This window comes from Apostichopus japonicus, chromosome 6 (genome assembly GCF_037975245.1).
Source record: "Apostichopus japonicus isolate 1M-3 chromosome 6, ASM3797524v1, whole genome shotgun sequence".
Taxonomy (NCBI): Eukaryota; Metazoa; Echinodermata; class Holothuroidea; order Aspidochirotida; family Stichopodidae; genus Apostichopus; species Apostichopus japonicus.
Genome location: NC_092566.1, coordinates 5,357,909 through 5,377,199, shown reverse-complemented (window position 1 = coordinate 5,377,199; position 19,291 = coordinate 5,357,909). Strand labels below are relative to the sequence as shown.

Below are 19,291 nucleotides of genomic sequence, written 5' to 3'. Positions count from 1 at the left end.
CTCCGTTGTTTTCAACTAAATCTAACTATTGCTTCCATATCCACAGGGTACCATTCATACACTGTACACTGAGGATGACCTAGAACCCTGCATGGTCACACAAGAAATACCATCAGGGGTCAGAGGTCAGTATAAATCTTTCGACCCAGAGGAAACTCTTCAGAGTCCGGTGGACTTGAGTGGACGAGCAGACAGCCCATTATCACCAGACTCATCTGCAAACTTTAAAAACCTTGCTGATGCCTCACTGTAAGTTTATGTCTTCTGGTGAACACCTCTCCTCTCCTCTCCTCTCCTCTCCTCTCCTCTCCTCTCCTCTCCTCTCCTCTCCTCTCCTCTCCTCTCCTCTCCTCTCCTCTCCTCTCCTCTCCTCTCCTCTCCTCTCCTCTCCTCTCCTCTCCTCTCCTCTCCTCTCCTCTCCTCTCCTCTCCTCTCCTCTCCTCTCCTCTCCTCTCCTCTCCTCTCCTCTCCTCTCCTCTCCTCTCCTCTCCTCTCCTCTCTCCTCTCTCCTCTCTCCTCTCTCCTCTCTCCTCTCTCCTCTCTCCTCTCCTCTCCTCTCCTCTCCTCTCCTCTCCTCTCCCCTCCCCTCTCCTCTCTCCTCTCCTCTCTCCTCTGTGGAGTGACGACCTCTTTCAATTTGTGTGTCTGTCTGTCTCTCTGTGTGTCTATCTGGCTCTCTGTGCATCTGCTAGTCTGTCTGCTTCTCTCGTGTGTCTGTCTCTGTGCAAGTCTGTCTCTCTGTGTCTGTCTGGCTTTCAGTTTGTCCATCTGTATCCCTCTGTGTCTCTCTCTCCGTCTGTCTGTCTCTCTATGTGTCTCTCTGTCATGTTACAGAAATTAAAAGCAGCTTATTGAGTCGGTGATTATTTTGACCGTCAGAGGTTTATTCACAAAGTGATTATTATCGATCACAGTTAGGTAAAGACGTTCCACTATTTATAGAGGAAGTTGAGGAAGAAAAGAATCAGCCGAAAGCAAAAATGAAACAAAAACTCAATGTTAATATTTTGTGTGGATGTAAACGAAAGTCTTCGGCTTGCCAGATTTGCATCGGGCTAAAATTTCTGCATTGTTACAAAATCAAATTCAAATCTATTCAAACCACAGATGAACAATTCTGAAGAAAAAAATTGAAGATACATTGCTATATATAATTGTTCTTGAGAAATACTATAGTATTTTTTAAGGATGTCTCTTTTAAACATGTCAGAGATCATTTCTTTAATTACAGATCCGAACTCATCAAGACCCAGAACCAAGCCTTAAGCGACAAGAAAAGGGTTCGTAGGCTTCTCAAGGAATTTGAAGATAATTTTTTCAAGGAGAAAGGACGGAAAGTTCAAAAAGAAGACAGAGGTCCCATGGAAGATGAGTACAATGAGTACAAGGTAAACAGATATTAACATCCAAAATCTACCTGCAACTTAAAATCTGCTCTTCTTTTTTGGCCCTTCTTTCATTCAAGCTCAGAGAAATACTGTCCCACACCCCCCACCCCCCCCTCCACCTTGCCCCAAGTAAATATAAAAGGATGTCAATTGGTCACAAGTAATAATTTATCTTTGGGTGCATTTACAAGTGAGTACAATGTAAACAAAGTAATAACAACATCAAAATGTATCCAGGAACAGATATGAGAAAACTGCTCTTTTTGTCAGCCCTCAAAGAAAAACAGTAGCATTTCCCTCCCACAGCCCTATCCCCAGGTAATGCTAAAAGGTTGTAAAATAGTCATAATGAATATTTTTGAATCAAGTACAGCATAACATATGGGGATGCAAAACTTGCTAAAAACATGAAACAGAGTTTACCTTTTTGGGTACACAGAGAATTAGCACTATTTGGATTTTATGTATAGTGAAATTTATAAACCACAAAATATACACGAAACTTAAGTACTCTAATTTTTCCCTGGGTCCCTGTAATATTTCTCTGAGTCCCTGTAATAGTTCCCTGGGTCCCAATTATTTAACACTGGGTCCCTACAATTTTTCCCTGGATCACCTGTGACAAATTAATTGAATACTTTCATTTCTCTCTTGGTCCATATAACTGTTCCCTGGGTCCCCGCAATTTTTCCTTACGGTCACCAATGACAAATGTTCTCCATTTTCTGAAACAGTTTGAGTGAACCTTGTTACTTTCCTTGCAAATACAACAAAAAAAACCCACAAAAAACCAAGATCTTGTTGTAAGTATCTCTTAATTGATAACGAAGCATTAACTATTTGTATTGTTTTCTCTCCCTCTCTCTATCTCTGACTTTAGCGTGTCAAGAAACAGTTGAAGCTGTTGGATGCTTTAATGGAGAAGCACCAATCACAGACTAATACCGGTGTCACATGATCTCCCCTACAGTCTCTCTCATGATCATCATTTTCGTGTGCAAGCTACATTAATTATTACTATGTATGGTGCCAATATTTACTAATTTATCGACTGACGTTTACAAAGGAATGCTAGGACAACTGCAATACTTTTTCTTTTCCATTTTATTGTTTTCACTTTTCTGTTTAAAAAATGTTCATTATTTGTTGGAGGCATTTGTTTCGTCGTTTCATTGAAGTTTGAAAACAATAGAGAAGACTACAAAACAGAAAATAACATTTATCACAAACAATTACAACAACAAAAAACAACGATTGGAAAATAGGTCTAGAATTACTTGTTGCCTTGAAATAAAATAGAGAGGTTAACAAATAAATACAGAGATAACCAATAAGAAGACAATTTTCACAATTGATTAAAAATCTGTGAAATAAGTTCAACGGAACTGGTCTGTGGGTTGCATCACCCTGTGGCCACATCCTAGCTGTTTCACTCAGTTTTATACCAATTAAATAAACATCATAAACTGCTTGAAGCTGTTTCCAGGACATTGAAGAAAAGGGTCTTTCAGAAAATTTTCTCAAATAAGAAGAAACTTGACATTTTAATATAGATTTTTGCTAGAACAATGGCATAAATTACTTATAAGCAAAGAAATTTTCTAAAAGTCACTGGGCAAAGGTGGCTAAAATTGAGAGACATTTATTGGTGAAGAAAATATGAAATATAAATGCAAATAACAGATACTAAATATAAAGAGAGGCTTAAAAATTTAAATATTAAAAAGCAGATAAAAGCAAGATATTTGTCATCAATAAAATTTTGTGAACAATCACAATGACAGATTATATGGCATGTAGTTGATTTAGCTTTCACATATATACTGTCTTCCAAACGGTATCACAGATTTTAATATTATCGATATGATAGAGTTAAACTTTTGGTTGATTGTTGTTCGTTTTGTTTTTTTTTCTTCATGAAGAGAAACTAGAATTTAATGATATAGAAAGTTATCAAATTTTTGCAAAATTCAGGTCTTTAAGTCATTAAAATCAGTAGTGAGAGGAGATAGATGAAATTTGGCTAATTGAGTGAAACCATCGCTTGCTACCGGTACCTTGGGAAGGATCTGGGTACAGTATGCTTCCTAGTTGTAAATTAATACTTTCAACAAAAGTCAAATGTTTAATTGGGCTTTGTATCACGATGACATGAACTTGGCCCTCCTGATTCTATCTTCAGTTAGATTAATTCAGATTTACAAAGGAAAACTGAAAGCAAGTTGAAAGATACTTTTATTGCAGAGGATAATTTGTAAGAACAGTGGTCTGCCTTTGAAATACAAAACATTCTAACCCACCTGCTTCATTTATCTACTAAATGTGATGTTCCTGTGTCTGTTTTGGTTTTTGTCTTTAGATGGAGGAAGGGGGGGGGGGGTATCTGCCCCGTTTCTTGGTCATAGGATTAACTGGGGCAGATATAAGTGCACTTGGAATGGTTAGGTGTAAAGAGTGATTGTTAATTGTTGTTGCTTGTTTCAACGTATCAGTAATGTGATCATTTATGGATAGATCAATACTTTGATCAATAGCAAATCAACTGATGTATTGATCATCTACAAATGTATGAATAATGAGTTCATCTACAGCTCGAACGATACTTTGATCAGCTGCAGATAGAGTGATGTATTGATAATCTAAAAGTATATCAATACTGTTTTCATCTACAGAGAGATCAGTACTTGATATATCCTGCCTTGTATTAAAAAGGTCATTTCATTGGCTGTTTCTGTAATTGTTATTCAAGTAAACAGATGTTTGCAGAGTGAAATGTTAACGAAAGCAAATTCTGCCAGTTTCAAAACTTTCATGATCACTTGACATTGTTTGTTTCACATACTTGGCATATGAATGTTTGATAATTGTTGTAAAGTTGTGGAAATAACTTGACCTAAGTTAGTTTAATGTTTTCATGTATTATTACTAAAACTGACATTTTAAAACAGTATCAAGTGTTGCTGCCTTTGTGTGTTTGCCATCAAGCCTTGTTTTTTTGTTTTTTTTTCCATCTTTTTTCTTTTCCTTCCTCTTAAATATAATAGTTGTGTAATTTCAAGGATACCTCCTACTCCGACCCCTCTCCCACCCTATACCCCACTCCCCCAACTAATGATGAAGTTTCTGTTGAGTTTACGATATATAACGATTTAAAAAAACCTTTGTATTGAACATTCAGAATGTAGTGAAACTATTTCTGTGATATTTTAAGTTGCCATTATCACCCATAGTTTTGGGGGTTTATATTTTTTGTCAATCTTGCCAGTTTCCGGACACTTAACGAAACAATTTCAGGAAAGTAATGAGTATAAATATCTTCTGTTCTGTTGCATCAACCACATACCTTTTTTTTTTAATTCTATGTTAAGTTTGTTTGTTTTTCAGTGGCACTTTTGTATCACTTTGTAGTATTCCCAATCTCCTGATGTTAAGTTTTCTATTGTTATGTACATTAGATGACCTTGTAATTTAATAGTCCCAATAGGTAGATTGTTGAGATTCAAATTCAAACATTTTCAAAATGGTTCTTCATAGCACCCAAAACAATCTTACATTATGACAACATTTCAAAGAATGATACAGCGACAGATTGGTGAGCAAACTAGAAGCGGTTAATTTTTCTCACAGACAGTGAAACTAACATCGATTATTTTGATTGCATTTATATCAACAAAGCCTAAATATTGTGTTTTTAATCTGTGTGTCATTGGCAGAAGTAGGTACGAGTGCAGTCATCTATGCTAGAATACAAGAGAGAAATACAGACTCAATTCCAGTCTGCTATCCGGTAAATACACCAAAGCAGTTTAAAGGCATTGAACACTCGCCCCAAACCGCATGCGGCCATCTGAAAAAGTTAACTTTCCGTTGCTTGCAAGTGACGTTTTGTTTGTGTCGCTACAAAATGAAGACAGTACTGTAATGAAACGTGATACCTTGTTATCTTTAGCTGGACCTGAGATGTCCATCGCTGCATCGTTTGTACACTGTGCTGTGGGTATTGACCCCAGCTGTATGTAATGACTGTACACTAGTGTCTAATTACCGATGGGTAGCAAGCTGTGTGTGTGTATTTTCTCGGATCGTTGGTGGTGTCTAACACTTCTGTTACACCGCATTCGAAACTAGGTCAGATTACCGGCATTAGACGTTTCTTTTTTGCAGGAGTCTTCACACCCTTTTACTGTACTCTGTGAATGACTTCCTATTGATAGCTTGAAACAGTTAGCATGCATGTCATATTCAACCCTCAATGCAATTGTCTTGATTTTCATATTTAATATTTCTTCTGTCTTTACCAACCAATCTATCATCAATGCAAACCAACTATGCTTGTCAGAGTTCACTTTTCTTTTCTTGTTGCATGATTTTTTTGTTTAAACATGTATTATAGCATGTTCATATAGTATCTAAGATGATACATTTGTAGATGAAAAATGCTGTATTAACCTCCACCTTTGTGTTCATAGTTCACACCTTGTAAGCTACCTATTTTTCGTTTTGAACTTTTGGTTTTGTGTCTTTAAAAGTAAAACTGGGGACTTTTTGTCCATTTACATTTTTTAAAGGATGAACTGGCATTGTTGCCAGGGCATCATTAAATTGACACAATTTTTGCTGGTAATGATGACACACACATCATCTCAAGCTGTTGTATGTTTGCATTGATAGAGAAGAAAACATTTAGAAATATTGACAAGAATGATGCTCCTGAACAGATGAAATGTTTAGATCAACATTTTGATAATCTGCTACTAGTTTCCTTGGGCATTGCATTCAAAAAGTAACCTTACTGTTGTCCTAACTTTAAAAGGAAAACCAGATTCACCAAACTTTTTTACCAGTATTGAAGACAACACAGCCTGACCCTCCCACCTCTTAACGATGTGTCCTTTTCCACTGTCCCCTCCCCCCCCCCCGCACCATTCCATACATCTGTCATTTACCCCTCCAGACGAAAACCAATTGTGCCCCCAGGAATGGGAATCAACATTTAGATAAAATTTCTTTGCTTTATGATTGTATGGATAATCCATATTACATGTTTCGTTACATTTTCCAGAAAAGTCATGTAACACTTAATATTTGTCTCACACTGATACTATGTACTACTTCGTAATGAGTAGTACTCGACTGATCGAGTGACTGGTGCAGTTCGGCTTAAACTAGTTTAAATCATTATTGCTACAGTAAAGTTTGGAAAGGATCGTAAAAAAGTTTTTATAAAAAATGGTTATTTCGTTTTATAATAACATGTCAGAATTAGTGGGGTTTTTCTCTTAGCAGGATTGTGAAATCTTTAAGAAAATACGCAATCAGGAAGAAGTTTGGGGTCTGATATTTCTTCTTCAAATTGTGTCGGTGGGTGTACTTCTGATGTTAAATGATTATTTACTGTTTGATAACTATAATGCAAAGACCTTGCAGAACTTGATGTGACTTTAAAAAAAAAGGGGGTGAGGGGGAACAATATTAAATACTTAAGTGTTACAAGCATTTTCATAACCCACCTGACAGATTCACCGTGTGTTTGTGTCATTATAGAATTGGGAGTGTATCTTTTGTCTTCATGTGTGGAGTATTTAGAAACAGTAAAGTTTAACATTGACGTGTTTATTTATACTTTTTCAGACTTGATTTACAAGTTTGATTGATTTCTCTCATTCTCTCTCATTCTGTAGATATTGTAAAATAAAACAAATTGTTAGTTTCTGTATTTGATAGAATATTGTAAATTACATGGGCTCTTTTTCTTTTCTTCAGCCGTCCAAAGGATCTTCTGAATTAAAAGTCATGTGACCAATGAAAATTTCTCATTCCCTTCTTCATTAACTTATTTGTATATTGTTGCATAGTGATCATCTTGGGTGACTTTGCAGCTTTTGCGAAAGTTTTAATGTCCATCTGGCCCATGCATTGGCCTCATGTACTGTCTCAACCCCCCCCCCCCCAGGGCTCCATCCAACAACCTGCCAGATGCCAGAATTCTTTGCTTCTAAAGACACCACCTTTTCAAGACTCCTTTAAACCTGGACCAAGTTCTAATCATAAATGTTTAAAATTTGAAATGTTATCATAGTTTTAAGATGAAGCCATATTGTAATAGCGCCACCATATTAGGATAAACCAATTTTTCAGAACAAATTTGGTTTTCAGGTAGGTGTGGTACCAGGGAACAGTTTGTATACCACTGAAGTCTAACTTCTCCCACCCGGCCCATCTCAAACCTGTTTCGAGATCACTTACATGATTTCATGTGATAGTACACGATGACTGTTTGGTTACGAAGGCTCAGTTACCTTTGCAATTGTGCTGGCGTGTGTGTATGTGAAGGCTAGCTTGTAAACACAATATCTCAATAAAAGTTGGTATGGTGATGTAACAACATAGTATATGTACTTTGCAAAAATTTATCTCATTACTATTCATGAGCGGGTGCGGCTTACTGAGTTTTTACATAGGTGGAAAAGCACTGTAAAATAAACTGTGGAAATGTGAGAACAAGATCATTATTGAGGGGAAAAAACATGGAAAGATCTGAGATCTATTGGAGATAATTATAACTATTGTGAAGCAATTTTAAAATTTCCAGCTATATTTCTGTTACGACTTTGAGAATGTGTGTCATAGTTGATATTCTAATGAGATCTCAGAACATATAGGTGTCGCACCACAATTAATTGTTACAACGACAAACACACTAAACTTGTCACTTTTAAGACTTGCCGAAGAATAGGTAGAAGTTTTCAACTGGCATATCCTACCCACCACACGATAGCTGAGGTCTTGGCCTGTCATGGCACTTGCAAACTTCCATATCAAGATGAGATTTGAGAGGAGCAAGTTTAGCATACTGCACCCCCCCCCCCCCCCACCCTTCCATCTGCTTGCCGGAGTAATATCAATATTTAACCAAAGATTTTCTAAAATAGTTTATATCACCTTCAAGCCTCCCTATTTTCACACCATCTGTTCTTTGAATTATGCTCTTTCACAAAAAGTCAGAAAAACAATGATGGTAACTGATAGGTATGCTAAAACAAGTATTACATTAGGTCATTTTAGCTCTTTTTTTCCGACAAAGGCTTACTTTTCGAGCGGATGTAAACTGCTCTAATTGTGGTGTGGTACTTACCGTGGTTAAGAAATAAAAGCAAGTTGCTGCAAATTCACTTAATCATAAAAAAAAAGTTATAAGTATATGAAATAATTTTTTTAAATGTGATATATATTCATGACGTTATGACGTCAAGTAAATCAGCGAAAAGTAAATTACTTAACAGTAATCCACTCTCAATTCCAGTGCCCTTGCATCGAGACGGTGACCGTGTGATAACCGTCAGATGTGTAGCATGGGTACCCTTGGAAAGAAAATAGATACTAAACATGATCTTAGCTAAAAGGCCCATAGAATATATCATGATCAATCTCACTATACTGACATTTAAAAAGTTGCGCCGGAATTTATATCAGATTTGCGAGATTCTTCCCGTGAGAAAGATTACCAACTTCATTCATGAAGCACGCCACCTTTATAGGACACGGCAATGCTGACCGGAGAAATTAAAGGGGTAGTGCCATCACATATGGAACTCGTGTATAATAAATACAGTTAGCCTCAGTCTGAAGAAGATCCTGCAAGGATCGAAACGTCAGGCCCTCTAACTTGGATATATGTATAAAACAGATTATTTAAATTCAACATTAGTATGTCCTAAGTAGAAAGTTACTTTTTGAATATAAATTAGCGATTGGCTTTCACAACAATCCTCATATTCGCCTATTTCGAAAGACCTGTAATTTTGCTTCCATACATTGAATGTCCCTAACACAATGCTCTGGACATGAAATACCAAGATTGAAGAGGAACAGAGCTTGTGACTACGGAACAGTCTTAATATAGAAGTGTCAGGGTAACACTTCCATGGTTTGGACAAAGTCATTAGTTAAGTACAAATACACAGAATTAATCGAAGTCCAAAGGAATATCTTGGAGGGGGCGAGTGGAGGGGGGGGGGGTACCAAAGACGTTCACTTATCTTAAGTTTATTTTGGGAAAGTTTATAGTGGAAAATGGGATCATGAGGGACAAAAAGTCCCAATCGAGGACCCTATCAGAAAAAAAGCTGGACACACAGTTACCTCAAATCCTGTTGAAATTCTTAGAGCAACCGTTGACACATTTAGAAAGGATAACGGACTCAGACAAATCGTTCAATTAGTTCACAACCATCTAAGAAAGAGAAGTTCTCACCAATATTGAAAAGGATTTGGAAAGAATATATAAATCACTAAGTGCCAAGTTATCAAAGCCGTGGACAATCTTGTAATACCCTGAATTTTACATCCAGGCTATTAGAATATGGCTTCAGTATTTCCCTCTTAGAAAATGAAAGGTTCACACCAGTTCGTTTGAAGCGGTGTGAGTGTTATCACATAGGACAAACAATCCTGTACAAAACAGATATTTATGAGCCACAACAGGTAATTCATGAATTCATGAAACTCCCGCGTGCTTCTTATAAACTAGGTTTATAATGCATCTTCTTTCAAATTGTGGTGAGCCCTGGCTACATCCGATTTGTATTAAACAGTACACCGTAAAGTTTTCATAGCCTATATAATGAGCCTATCATGTTTCACAGACATCTACTCTGAGTTTAAAAACTTATTTAGCTGAGCTTAAAGAATCCTTACTGAAATTGCTCTCCACCTCTCTCTCCCACCATCCACCCCCCCCCCCCCCCGTTCCCCGCACCTAAGATTTAACTTCCTATTTTCAATTCATGTTCGATCTCGATGTTGTTGCATTTTTTTTCTAAATGGGACGATTTTTTTCACATCACCCTATAGTGAAGACTAATACCACTCCTGCCCCTCTCTCACATTAGCCCATCCCCAACACGCATAGGCCCGATGTTTTTGAAAAATCACGGGGCGGTGAACAAAAGTAGCGAATTTTGATTAACAAATTCTAGTTTGCAGATATGTTATCACTTTCATATTTTAGCAATTGGATATACTGTTTGCAAAATGCTGGCTTAAGGTTTTCAAATACAGATATAATATTTTTTTTTTTGCAACCCCGCCACCCCTTCCCACCTCCCCCCCCCCCAAACATTTACCCAACCCCACTTCTCAACAAAAAAAAATCCGGTATGTGCTTCCAAATGCAGCGTCTACCAATTAGCCACCCCGCAGATTGGTCATTTTTTTCATTTGTTGCTCTAATTGTTGAGCTTCTCCTTTCCGTAAAAGTAGTAACAAGTAGGCGGGCCCATAGTTTCGACCAATCAAAATGCAGCACCTTCTCCGTTCCACTGCATGTAGTATGCGTAGGTTGACTATAAACATGTATACGTACTATAGAGGGAGCAGCGCTTATAATGTACTCCCGTATAACGGTGTAACCAATAACCAAAACATCGACAAGCTGTTTACCTGCGATGACCTTTTCACCAAAAGACGTGAATTACCAGACGATAATATTTTACGAGTTTTTCTGAAGCAGTAAGTGCTATTGCATATCGGACTGTTTTTCTGTTTACAGCGAAACTCGCTTAGGTCCTTTGGGCTAGCGAACTAACATCACTTAGGCCCACAAAGTCGTGAGAATCTGGCACGGAAGTGTTCAATACATTACTTCCGTGGAACCTGGACGGAAATAACATTGCGCAAAAACACGCACGGAAAGCACGTGGAGACTATAATGCCCATGCAACTAACGTGTCGCTTCACTGACAACCTGCCACTCATCAAATAGTTAGGCTTTGTTTAGCCTAATGTTAAACCTCGACAGGAAATCAGCAAGAAAGAACAGTATGAAAATGACTAAGAGATTTAATTGATCATAGCCTTATAAATACAGATTTTAAGACAGGACCCTATCATGGCGAATATCAATGACGACGACCCTGCATCCCGTTCAGGAGAACTTGCCATTTCTGAAACTGAAAGGCGAAAGGACGATTTCAACAACGGCTCTCTGTCAGACGACACCAACTCCACTGGTGATTCAATAGAGCCAGCTGTAGATACTAACGTTAGTAATATCATTATTAATCAAAATGAAATACAGGTTCAGAAAGCAGGCTATTACGAGAGAGTTGAACTTGAGCCAGGTCACGTAGAGGAACGCTTTAGGGTGGATCGTAAGAAACTGGAACTTATGCTCCAAATCCAAATTTCACCTGGTAAGACTCAATTATTAATAATTTAGCCTATCCATTTCTTAGTTTAGGCCTAGGGCCTAACCTAACTAGCCTGGGTCAAAGCACAACTTGACTTGAGGGAGGCTAGGGTTAACTTATCCTAAAGGTGTTAAGAAACATAATTAGTGCCTAGGACAATATGATATTTTCCACAAATTTTGTCACTGTCATGTTTACGTTGAACTATTGAGCGATGAAGTGTCTGAAGCTGATGATGATGATGAAATATTTATGAAAAGTCTAAAAAATTTATGTTTTGGAAATTTAAGGTTCCTTAACTCATTAGTCACTCACCTTAGTATTTCTTAAGTGCATGCAATTGATGATTTAAATGTGGAGCCTTTGGAATCAAGTTATGTGAATTTCTGTTACAAAATTGAACCCAATGGCATGGCACAAATACCACATCTTGCCCAATCAGCTGTTTTTACCTAACTTTAATCCTCTGATAGGATAGACCAGCGTCAACATTGCACGTAAAAAATCATATCTTAAGCTTAGGGGCTAGACTTTCAGCTCAAAGTAATATTTTGCTTATAAAAGTTTAAGTTACAGCTCTGCGATTCAGCACCAGGCCTAGGCCTATTTACAGGTTTGGTCTTACCATACTTGGGAAAGGAAAAAACAATTTACTTTAAGACCTAGCATTTTAGGGAACCTTACGAATTCACTAATCACACTCATCTTAAAAGCAAAGGGCTATTATTTGACTGAGTGAGCTCATATGTGTTTATTTATGGGCCTAGTCCTATAGCATCTGACTGAATATGCATTTTTACCTACATTAGTTTCAAATGTGAGATGAGTTTCTACAGCAGGAAGGTTGTCATAAGTATGAAAAAGATTTTTTAGTAAAGTAATCAATTCTAGTTTACTTTGGTAGGTTAGTTGGAAGTATTTTTTCACCATGGGTGCTTTAGTAACTAGCTGTGAAACTTTTTGTTTGATGTGTATATTTTCTCACAACTATAAAATTTGCCATATCCTATATTACATTGTGTCAGTTAATACAGATTCACAGTGTAGGCAGAAATTCTTGCACAAAGGCAGTGCAAATTACATTTATTGATTGCCTTTTCATATACTCCTTAAACATTTGGTACAAGGAAAGACGTCACTTACTATTGATTAAAGAAAAATTTTATTGACTGCTTTTCTGTCTTGTTATCGGGATGAGGAAGAGATCTATTTCATCGTAGAAACTTGGAAGGACTACTGTAGTAGAATAGCATCTAAATTAGACTACAGTACATGTACAAGTTGAAATATAAACAATTAATTAAATTTTTCGTTTTGCATTTTAAATTTGACAAGTTTGGTAGATTGTTGCTTTCAAGTGTGAAAAGGCTAGAATTTAAACCTTTGGATACAGAAAATTTGTGTGAAATTAATTTACAATGTTTCCAAGAATTAATTGTTGAATTTGAATGTGCTGGATTTTAAAATGAATTCTACATTGACACCAGTGATGTTCATAGTTTGGAGGTCATTAATATTGCTCCCAAATAGGATAGAAAATTCAATATTGGTTACTCTTACTCAAAATTTAACAATAATTTTATTTTTCTCTGAGGTATTGAATTGTTTGGTATGAAAACCAACCATTAGTGTCTGGAAATAACAGGGAGGGGTCAGAACCTCCAGCGGAAAAACTTTCAGATTTCTTAGAAAATTTTAGAATCATGGCATAAGCTTGCAGATCTTTAGGTTGTGCTTAAACCCATTCATCCTCCCGATCAGAAGTTTATGCATTTTGTCAACAATCAGCCATGAATTAGGTAAATGAGGTGAAGTCCTAGAAAGTTTCATATTGAAAAGTGCAGTGTCAGAATTGTTGCACTACTTAAATTGACAAAATAAATCTGTATGTCTCACTTGAGGAAACAAAATAGAAAGAAAATCTTAGTAATTAAAACCTGGCAAAGTGAGACCAGTACCTCCATACACTCCACCCCCTTTGTCACATTAAATCCTTCCCATTGTGTCTCAAAGAGAAAGAACATGAGTGTCATTAAATTAACAATTTTTCCACTGATTGCCCAAATAAAGCTATACACCCACACTTACATGCAGGAAATAATTCAGTGTTGACATTTGGAATAGCTATTTTGGTTTTATGAATTTCATTTTTCATAAAAATACTGAAAATTTTATGTTTCAATGTGCAACAACTGCTATACATATTTTCATGTGTGTAGCAACTTTCATTTCATTTAATTTATTTTGTTTTCACAACATGCATGTTAAATGTTTACAAATAACAAATGACATGAAGTAGTAGTGAATAATACACGAAGTGAAGGAAGCCACTCCCTAAAGTAAACACACAGAGAAGGAGGCCAATCAAAAGTACAGTTAAGCAAAATACACAATTACATACAAAAAAGGACAAAAGAATATAACATTGATTATCTTGCATAGCATTTTCCAATGCGGATGATGGATAAATTATTCCCTAACGTGCAGTATATGTATACAACTTGAGTCTGTTTTAACTAGTTCTACTGGAGGGAGTGTGATGTCCCATGACTCTCATTGTACTGTATGTGTGGAGATTGATATAATTTATCTTGAAACCTTGATAATTTCCCTTAATAACACACCAATGATTGAATCGAATTATGTTTTCTTATTTATTTTATGGGAGGGATAAAGAATCACCTCCCAATGCAATGTATTTGGTGGAGGATGCTATCAAAACAGTTTTATTTTTGTCAAAGTTTTGTAGAAGAAATTAAGTCTGAATTTATATTTCATCAGTCTTCACTCTCTATTAGCGATTTCCTTGGAGTGTTCAAATCCATTATCAGGTCTGATTTTGTGAAATATTTGAAATCAGGGCTTAATTTCAATGATAAAGGTCATTTTTACTAATTTCCATAATTTTAAAGTACTCTGGATTGCTGATATAACTGGCATTGCCATTGACATGTTTATTGCAGCTGCATTTTACAATTTTTTTCTTCTTTGATATTTAGAAGAGTTCCAAGTTTTTTAAGTTGTATGATTTATTTTACTGTTTACTGTACAAATTAAAAGTGTAGTTACTTGCTTTTCTAGTTTTATCTACAGTATTTTGTTTGTGAATATTTGTTGTGTTGAAGTTTCTCGAGACATGCATTTGTGTATTGGGTAAAGAAGGAGAAGTGGAAATTGTGGGGGGAAAAACAGGGTACTCTTTTAACATCAATCATATAAAAATTTCCAAGAACAATGTATTCTTAGCAATTTTATTATAGATATTTATGTAACTTCACATATTATAATAAAAAAAAATTTAAAACATGGCTAGAGATCTTTTATAGTCATATACATGTGAGGTAGGAGGAGAATCTTGACAATAGTTACTATGGTATTCCTTCTGTGTAGTGTAATAAAGGTGTTGTTATTTTAGAACTTGGCAGAAGGATTTCACTAAAGTTCATGGTTTCCATGAGATTATGATTTGTTCCTGTGACAGCTGCTGCACACTTAAACCTTCAACTAATGTCGTACAGTACCGTATGTTGCATGTGAACAATAACACGATATACAGTAGCAATGAAATGTTTACAATAACTGTACAGCTCTATGCGATCCCAAATGGTTTAAAAGTCAGGTATTATTTTTCCAACTTGTTGGATAGATTGCCAAATTCATGTCGAATGTCCATCTGGTTGACTAAGGTGACCTACAATTGAGCTTCTTTGCTCTGTCATAGATAGTACATAACTTTAATGAGCTATTTAATAACATTGCTCGTTATGGTGCACAGCTGTATACCAAGGAACCAAGGATTAAGTGAACATTTCAATTTTGTGTGAGCAGTTTTGATTGTGAAAGCTCTGCTCTTTGTCTCCAATTAAATAGTATTATGCCTGGGGTAAGAAGAAATGCTACATCTTTGCACAGCTTGTATAGCAGTAGCCCCTTTTCGAGTAGCATTCTAATATATTATGCATCTATGCATATATATGCATTATATGTGTAAGAGATGCGAGAAAAGGGCAGGAAGTTGTTTACTACAGACAGAGCAAACAGGTAGAACAAAGAAAGTAATGTTTTCAAAGTTTAACTACTACTTATAAAGAGTAAAATGAACACAGCAGATGAAGGAGAGGAAGAAGCATAAATATATCTATTTGCATATTATGCATATATTGCATATGCAACACTAGCTACATTAACCCTGCATGCAGTATTGAAAGTCAACAAGAATATGATGAAAAAGTCCATGAAACATTATGCAGTACACAATTCCATTCAAATTGGAGTTTGTTGAGGACTTGTAATGTAACACTTTAGGTGAATTTGTGAAAAGATTCTTTGTTGACCCTGGAAATAAACATTCTCATGGCAAGGAGACCTCATTTGTTTGCCCACAATGCTATGCTATTATTACCAATTACAACCTGATAATGTCCGTAAGTTGGCTGAATAGAGTGTGCTACAGAAGCCTCTAGAGCCATTTTTTTCTATAACTGAACTATAGGTTTAACAAACAAACTTTTTCCTGCAGTTTACCTCTCATTTGCATGTTGTTTTTAACATAAAAACTCTTGAATATATCGTGGAGAAATTCTGAACTAAACAGAGTGAATTAATTTCTAAACTGGTATCATTGGTTCATATATATCAGAGGCTTCAGCAGAGCCCGGGGGGAGGGGGGTGGGGAGCATGCTGTAAAAATCCTCCAAGTGCTATGTTTTTAAATTGTAAGCGCCTGTTTTTTGTTAATGAAAATTGCCCAATTTCAAATTTTCCATTAAAATTGCTCTTTCATTACCTGAAAAATGCTCTTTTTATTGAGAAACTAAGAAAAAAGTGATTAAAACGTGTCATTTTGTTTATAAAATTTTCAATAATTTTGTGGTTAATTTTGCCTCTGAAATCAAAGCTACATATTTCAATGCTCCCCCTCCCAATCCACTGTCCCCACCCCCCCCCCCATTACCCTCATCTTTAACAATTGATAAAAAGGAAACACTGTAAACCAATTTAAACTAATTGACAGATAAACTGAAACTGTTTAACAAACTCCTTTGGGATACCATGTATTACTAATGATTGGATTTGGAAACCAATACAAGATTTACTCACTTTTGGTATGAAGTTGAAATTATTTTAAATTTTCACGGTCAGATAATATGTCAGCAATCATTTTGGGATTTGGCATCATTTTCAAAAGCAGGTCATTTCAGTTTCTGTGTTACCTCAAGGGTGCAGAGTATATAATATTAGGGAATAATTAATTTAGCTGTAGTTCAATGCATGCAACTATTTTGACACATCCCATCCTGTCCTATAAAAAGGAGTGCAATATGTGTACCTAATTATATGTGCCTTGTACTCATCATCTCTATAGGCTCTGAATAATTCAACAAAGGCAGTGGCGGAGCCTCCATACAGTCAGGGGGGGGGGGCGCATGCCCCCCTGACGGACTGAAGTGGACTGCTGGCACCCTTTTCATCTTTTTACCACTTTTTACTTATTCGCGATTATTGACTATTTTATTGCCCCGAAAGGGTCATTTCCCGCGATCTAGGGTATATCTTTACTCAAAAAATTTCTGTACACTCCGCACCAACCTGTGGTGACTCTCTGCTTAGATAGTGTCCAAAACGCCCGTACAGACCATTCTCGCCCCCCCCCCCCCCTGACCCATTTGTTTATGTGTTATGATGCTGTCAATCTTCCAAGTGCAGCAATTAAGTCCACACAGAATAATTTCTCTGGTACCGCATCATAACATGCTATGCAACATGGGCAATCTTGTTATACAAGTTCAAAGATGTATGGCAGGTTTATTAGTACACAGGTACACCACTCGTTCTGGCGATCCTGCCTTTTCTGTCGCTGCCCCTTCTCTTTGGAACAAACTCCCATTTCACGTTCATGACTCTCCCTCCCTTTGTATTTTCAAGAGACAACTTAAAACATTTCTGTTAATTTTTTGTTACGCCTTGGTTTCCTTTGTCTCTTCCTACTTTGCAAAGCGCTTTGAAACGCTGTATTAATCGCTCTATAAATGTCATTTAGTATTATTATTATTTTCTTATTATTATGGTATTTTGTAAGGGAATGTTCAGAACCTTTGAAACTGCTATACAAAATCTGAACACTAAATTAATCCCTGATGTCGTCGTGTGTACGTATGTTATGCACCAGAGACTTTAACATAACATATATATCAGGAGATTTGATTCGCAGGAATTGCTAACCAGTTCGTTTGCACACAAAATGTCATTTTGATGCGAACCCGAAAAGTTGTTTCCCCATATTTCGATATCATTAGGTGATGCTTCCCTCTGCTTCATTGTATACAGTTCCTGAAAGGAAAGATAAACACCCCTGGCACTCTCTGAGGTGCATAAAGTGGTCTTGGTGTTTCCAAAGTTTATCTCTCTTAATTAAAAAATAGCAAATCCTCAAGAAGAGCATAATTTGTTTTCATGACAGAGATATAGGTCATTAAACATTTTAATATTTCTAAATACTTCAGAGGAAATACATAAAGTATTTGCTTTTAGCTATTTTGTTTTCATTTTGTCTGTGTGCATCATTTCTTAGAAAAATTGTTCTTAAATTCCAGGTCATATTTGCCCTAAGTCTGGAGGCAGTGGCATTCTTGAAAGCATAAAAAGTCAGTTGGTGTGTTTTCCAAAGGGTGATGGAGAAAAACCACAATTTTTCAACTCTTTTAGAATGCTGGTTATTTAAAAGAGACTCTTTGGAACAAATGAATTATTATCTGATTGCATGTATATTATTACAGTTATTTACTGGTTTTTACCATATTTTTTAAAAATTCAACAGATAACTTAATTTGTCTTACTGCCACAAATACCTAAACTTCTTATTTTTGGCATTGCCTATAATAGTCATCATCAACTCATAAGTGATTTTTGAAGTAAAAAAATTAATAATTCCTATAATTTCCCAGTCAGTTTTCTGTTTTTCATTTACAATTTTATATAAATATGATTTCAGAAGGAACTACTGTACCTGTCGTACTATTTCTGCTAAATGGTAGATGACTTGGTTTTGTCCGGTTAACCGCAAGAAAACTTGCTGCTCAACGTATTCGAAGACATCATTTCAGTTCTTTCCTACGACCTTGTCAAATTATGAAGAACTCCTTCAAGCAGACTACCTTAATTCTGTCTGCCAATGGCTATACTGTATATGGTTCCAAACAATGAAAGAAACATGTCAGAAAGTGCCAGTAGCCAAAAAAATTATATTTCAAACAAATAAATTGGGAAACTGAACGTAAACAACTGTGAACCTGCTTACTGTTGAGAGTAAACTGGAATGTGGAAAATGTTAGCATAGTTTACTTCAGTTTATATTTTAATGTTTTGGAGATGTTACTTGAAGTGTATATAAGAACTGATCATTGACAATGTAAAATCTAAGGGGGTGAAATCTGCCTAAGGTTTGGTTAAAGTGAAGGTATATAGTATTATTAAATAAAAAAAAACAAAGAATTGTGTTGGCCTATCAAAGTTAGAGTTTACTGTCTCGGATCAAGGCATTGCCTTCTCAAATGACTTTACGACAGTTACTCCCTGGTCATTAGTAACTTGTATAAAGTCTTACATTATAGTTGAAAGTTTAAGTAAACGTAGATGTCTTTGCACATGATGCAAACTGGAAGAATTCTGTCTAAATCAATGAATCAAGTTGTGTTGAAACCATCTCCATAGTAC

General features: G+C 36.1%; 2 protein-coding genes across 7 annotated transcripts in view; both read left to right on the top strand.

The window, feature by feature from the left end:
• The window catches only part of LOC139968786 (protein FAM13A-like), an 81,628-nt gene extending 74,426 nt beyond the window's left edge, over positions 1–7,202 (top strand). For all 4 annotated transcript variants that reach the window (XM_071973166.1, XM_071973167.1, XM_071973165.1 and 1 more), the window contains 3 exons: positions 47–249; positions 1,232–1,388; positions 2,269–7,202. In XM_071973166.1, the coding sequence (XP_071829267.1) occupies positions 47–249; positions 1,232–1,388; positions 2,269–2,346 (438 nt within the window). In that variant the 3' untranslated portion in view covers positions 2,347–7,202. The remainder of the gene's footprint in view (positions 1–46; positions 250–1,231; positions 1,389–2,268) is intronic.
• Positions 7,203–10,744: 3,542 nt separating this feature from the next.
• Positions 10,745–19,291, top strand: part of LOC139968772 (protein bicaudal C homolog 1-like) — a 50,602-nt gene continuing 42,055 nt past the window's right edge. For all 3 annotated transcript variants that reach the window (XR_011793532.1, XR_011793531.1, XM_071973134.1), the window contains exon 1: positions 10,745–11,581. Coding sequence is in view for 1 of the 3 variants with exons in the window: in XM_071973134.1 (XP_071829235.1) it covers positions 11,278–11,581 (304 nt within the window). In the remaining 2 variants the exon portion in view is untranslated. The remainder of the gene's footprint in view (positions 11,582–19,291) is intronic.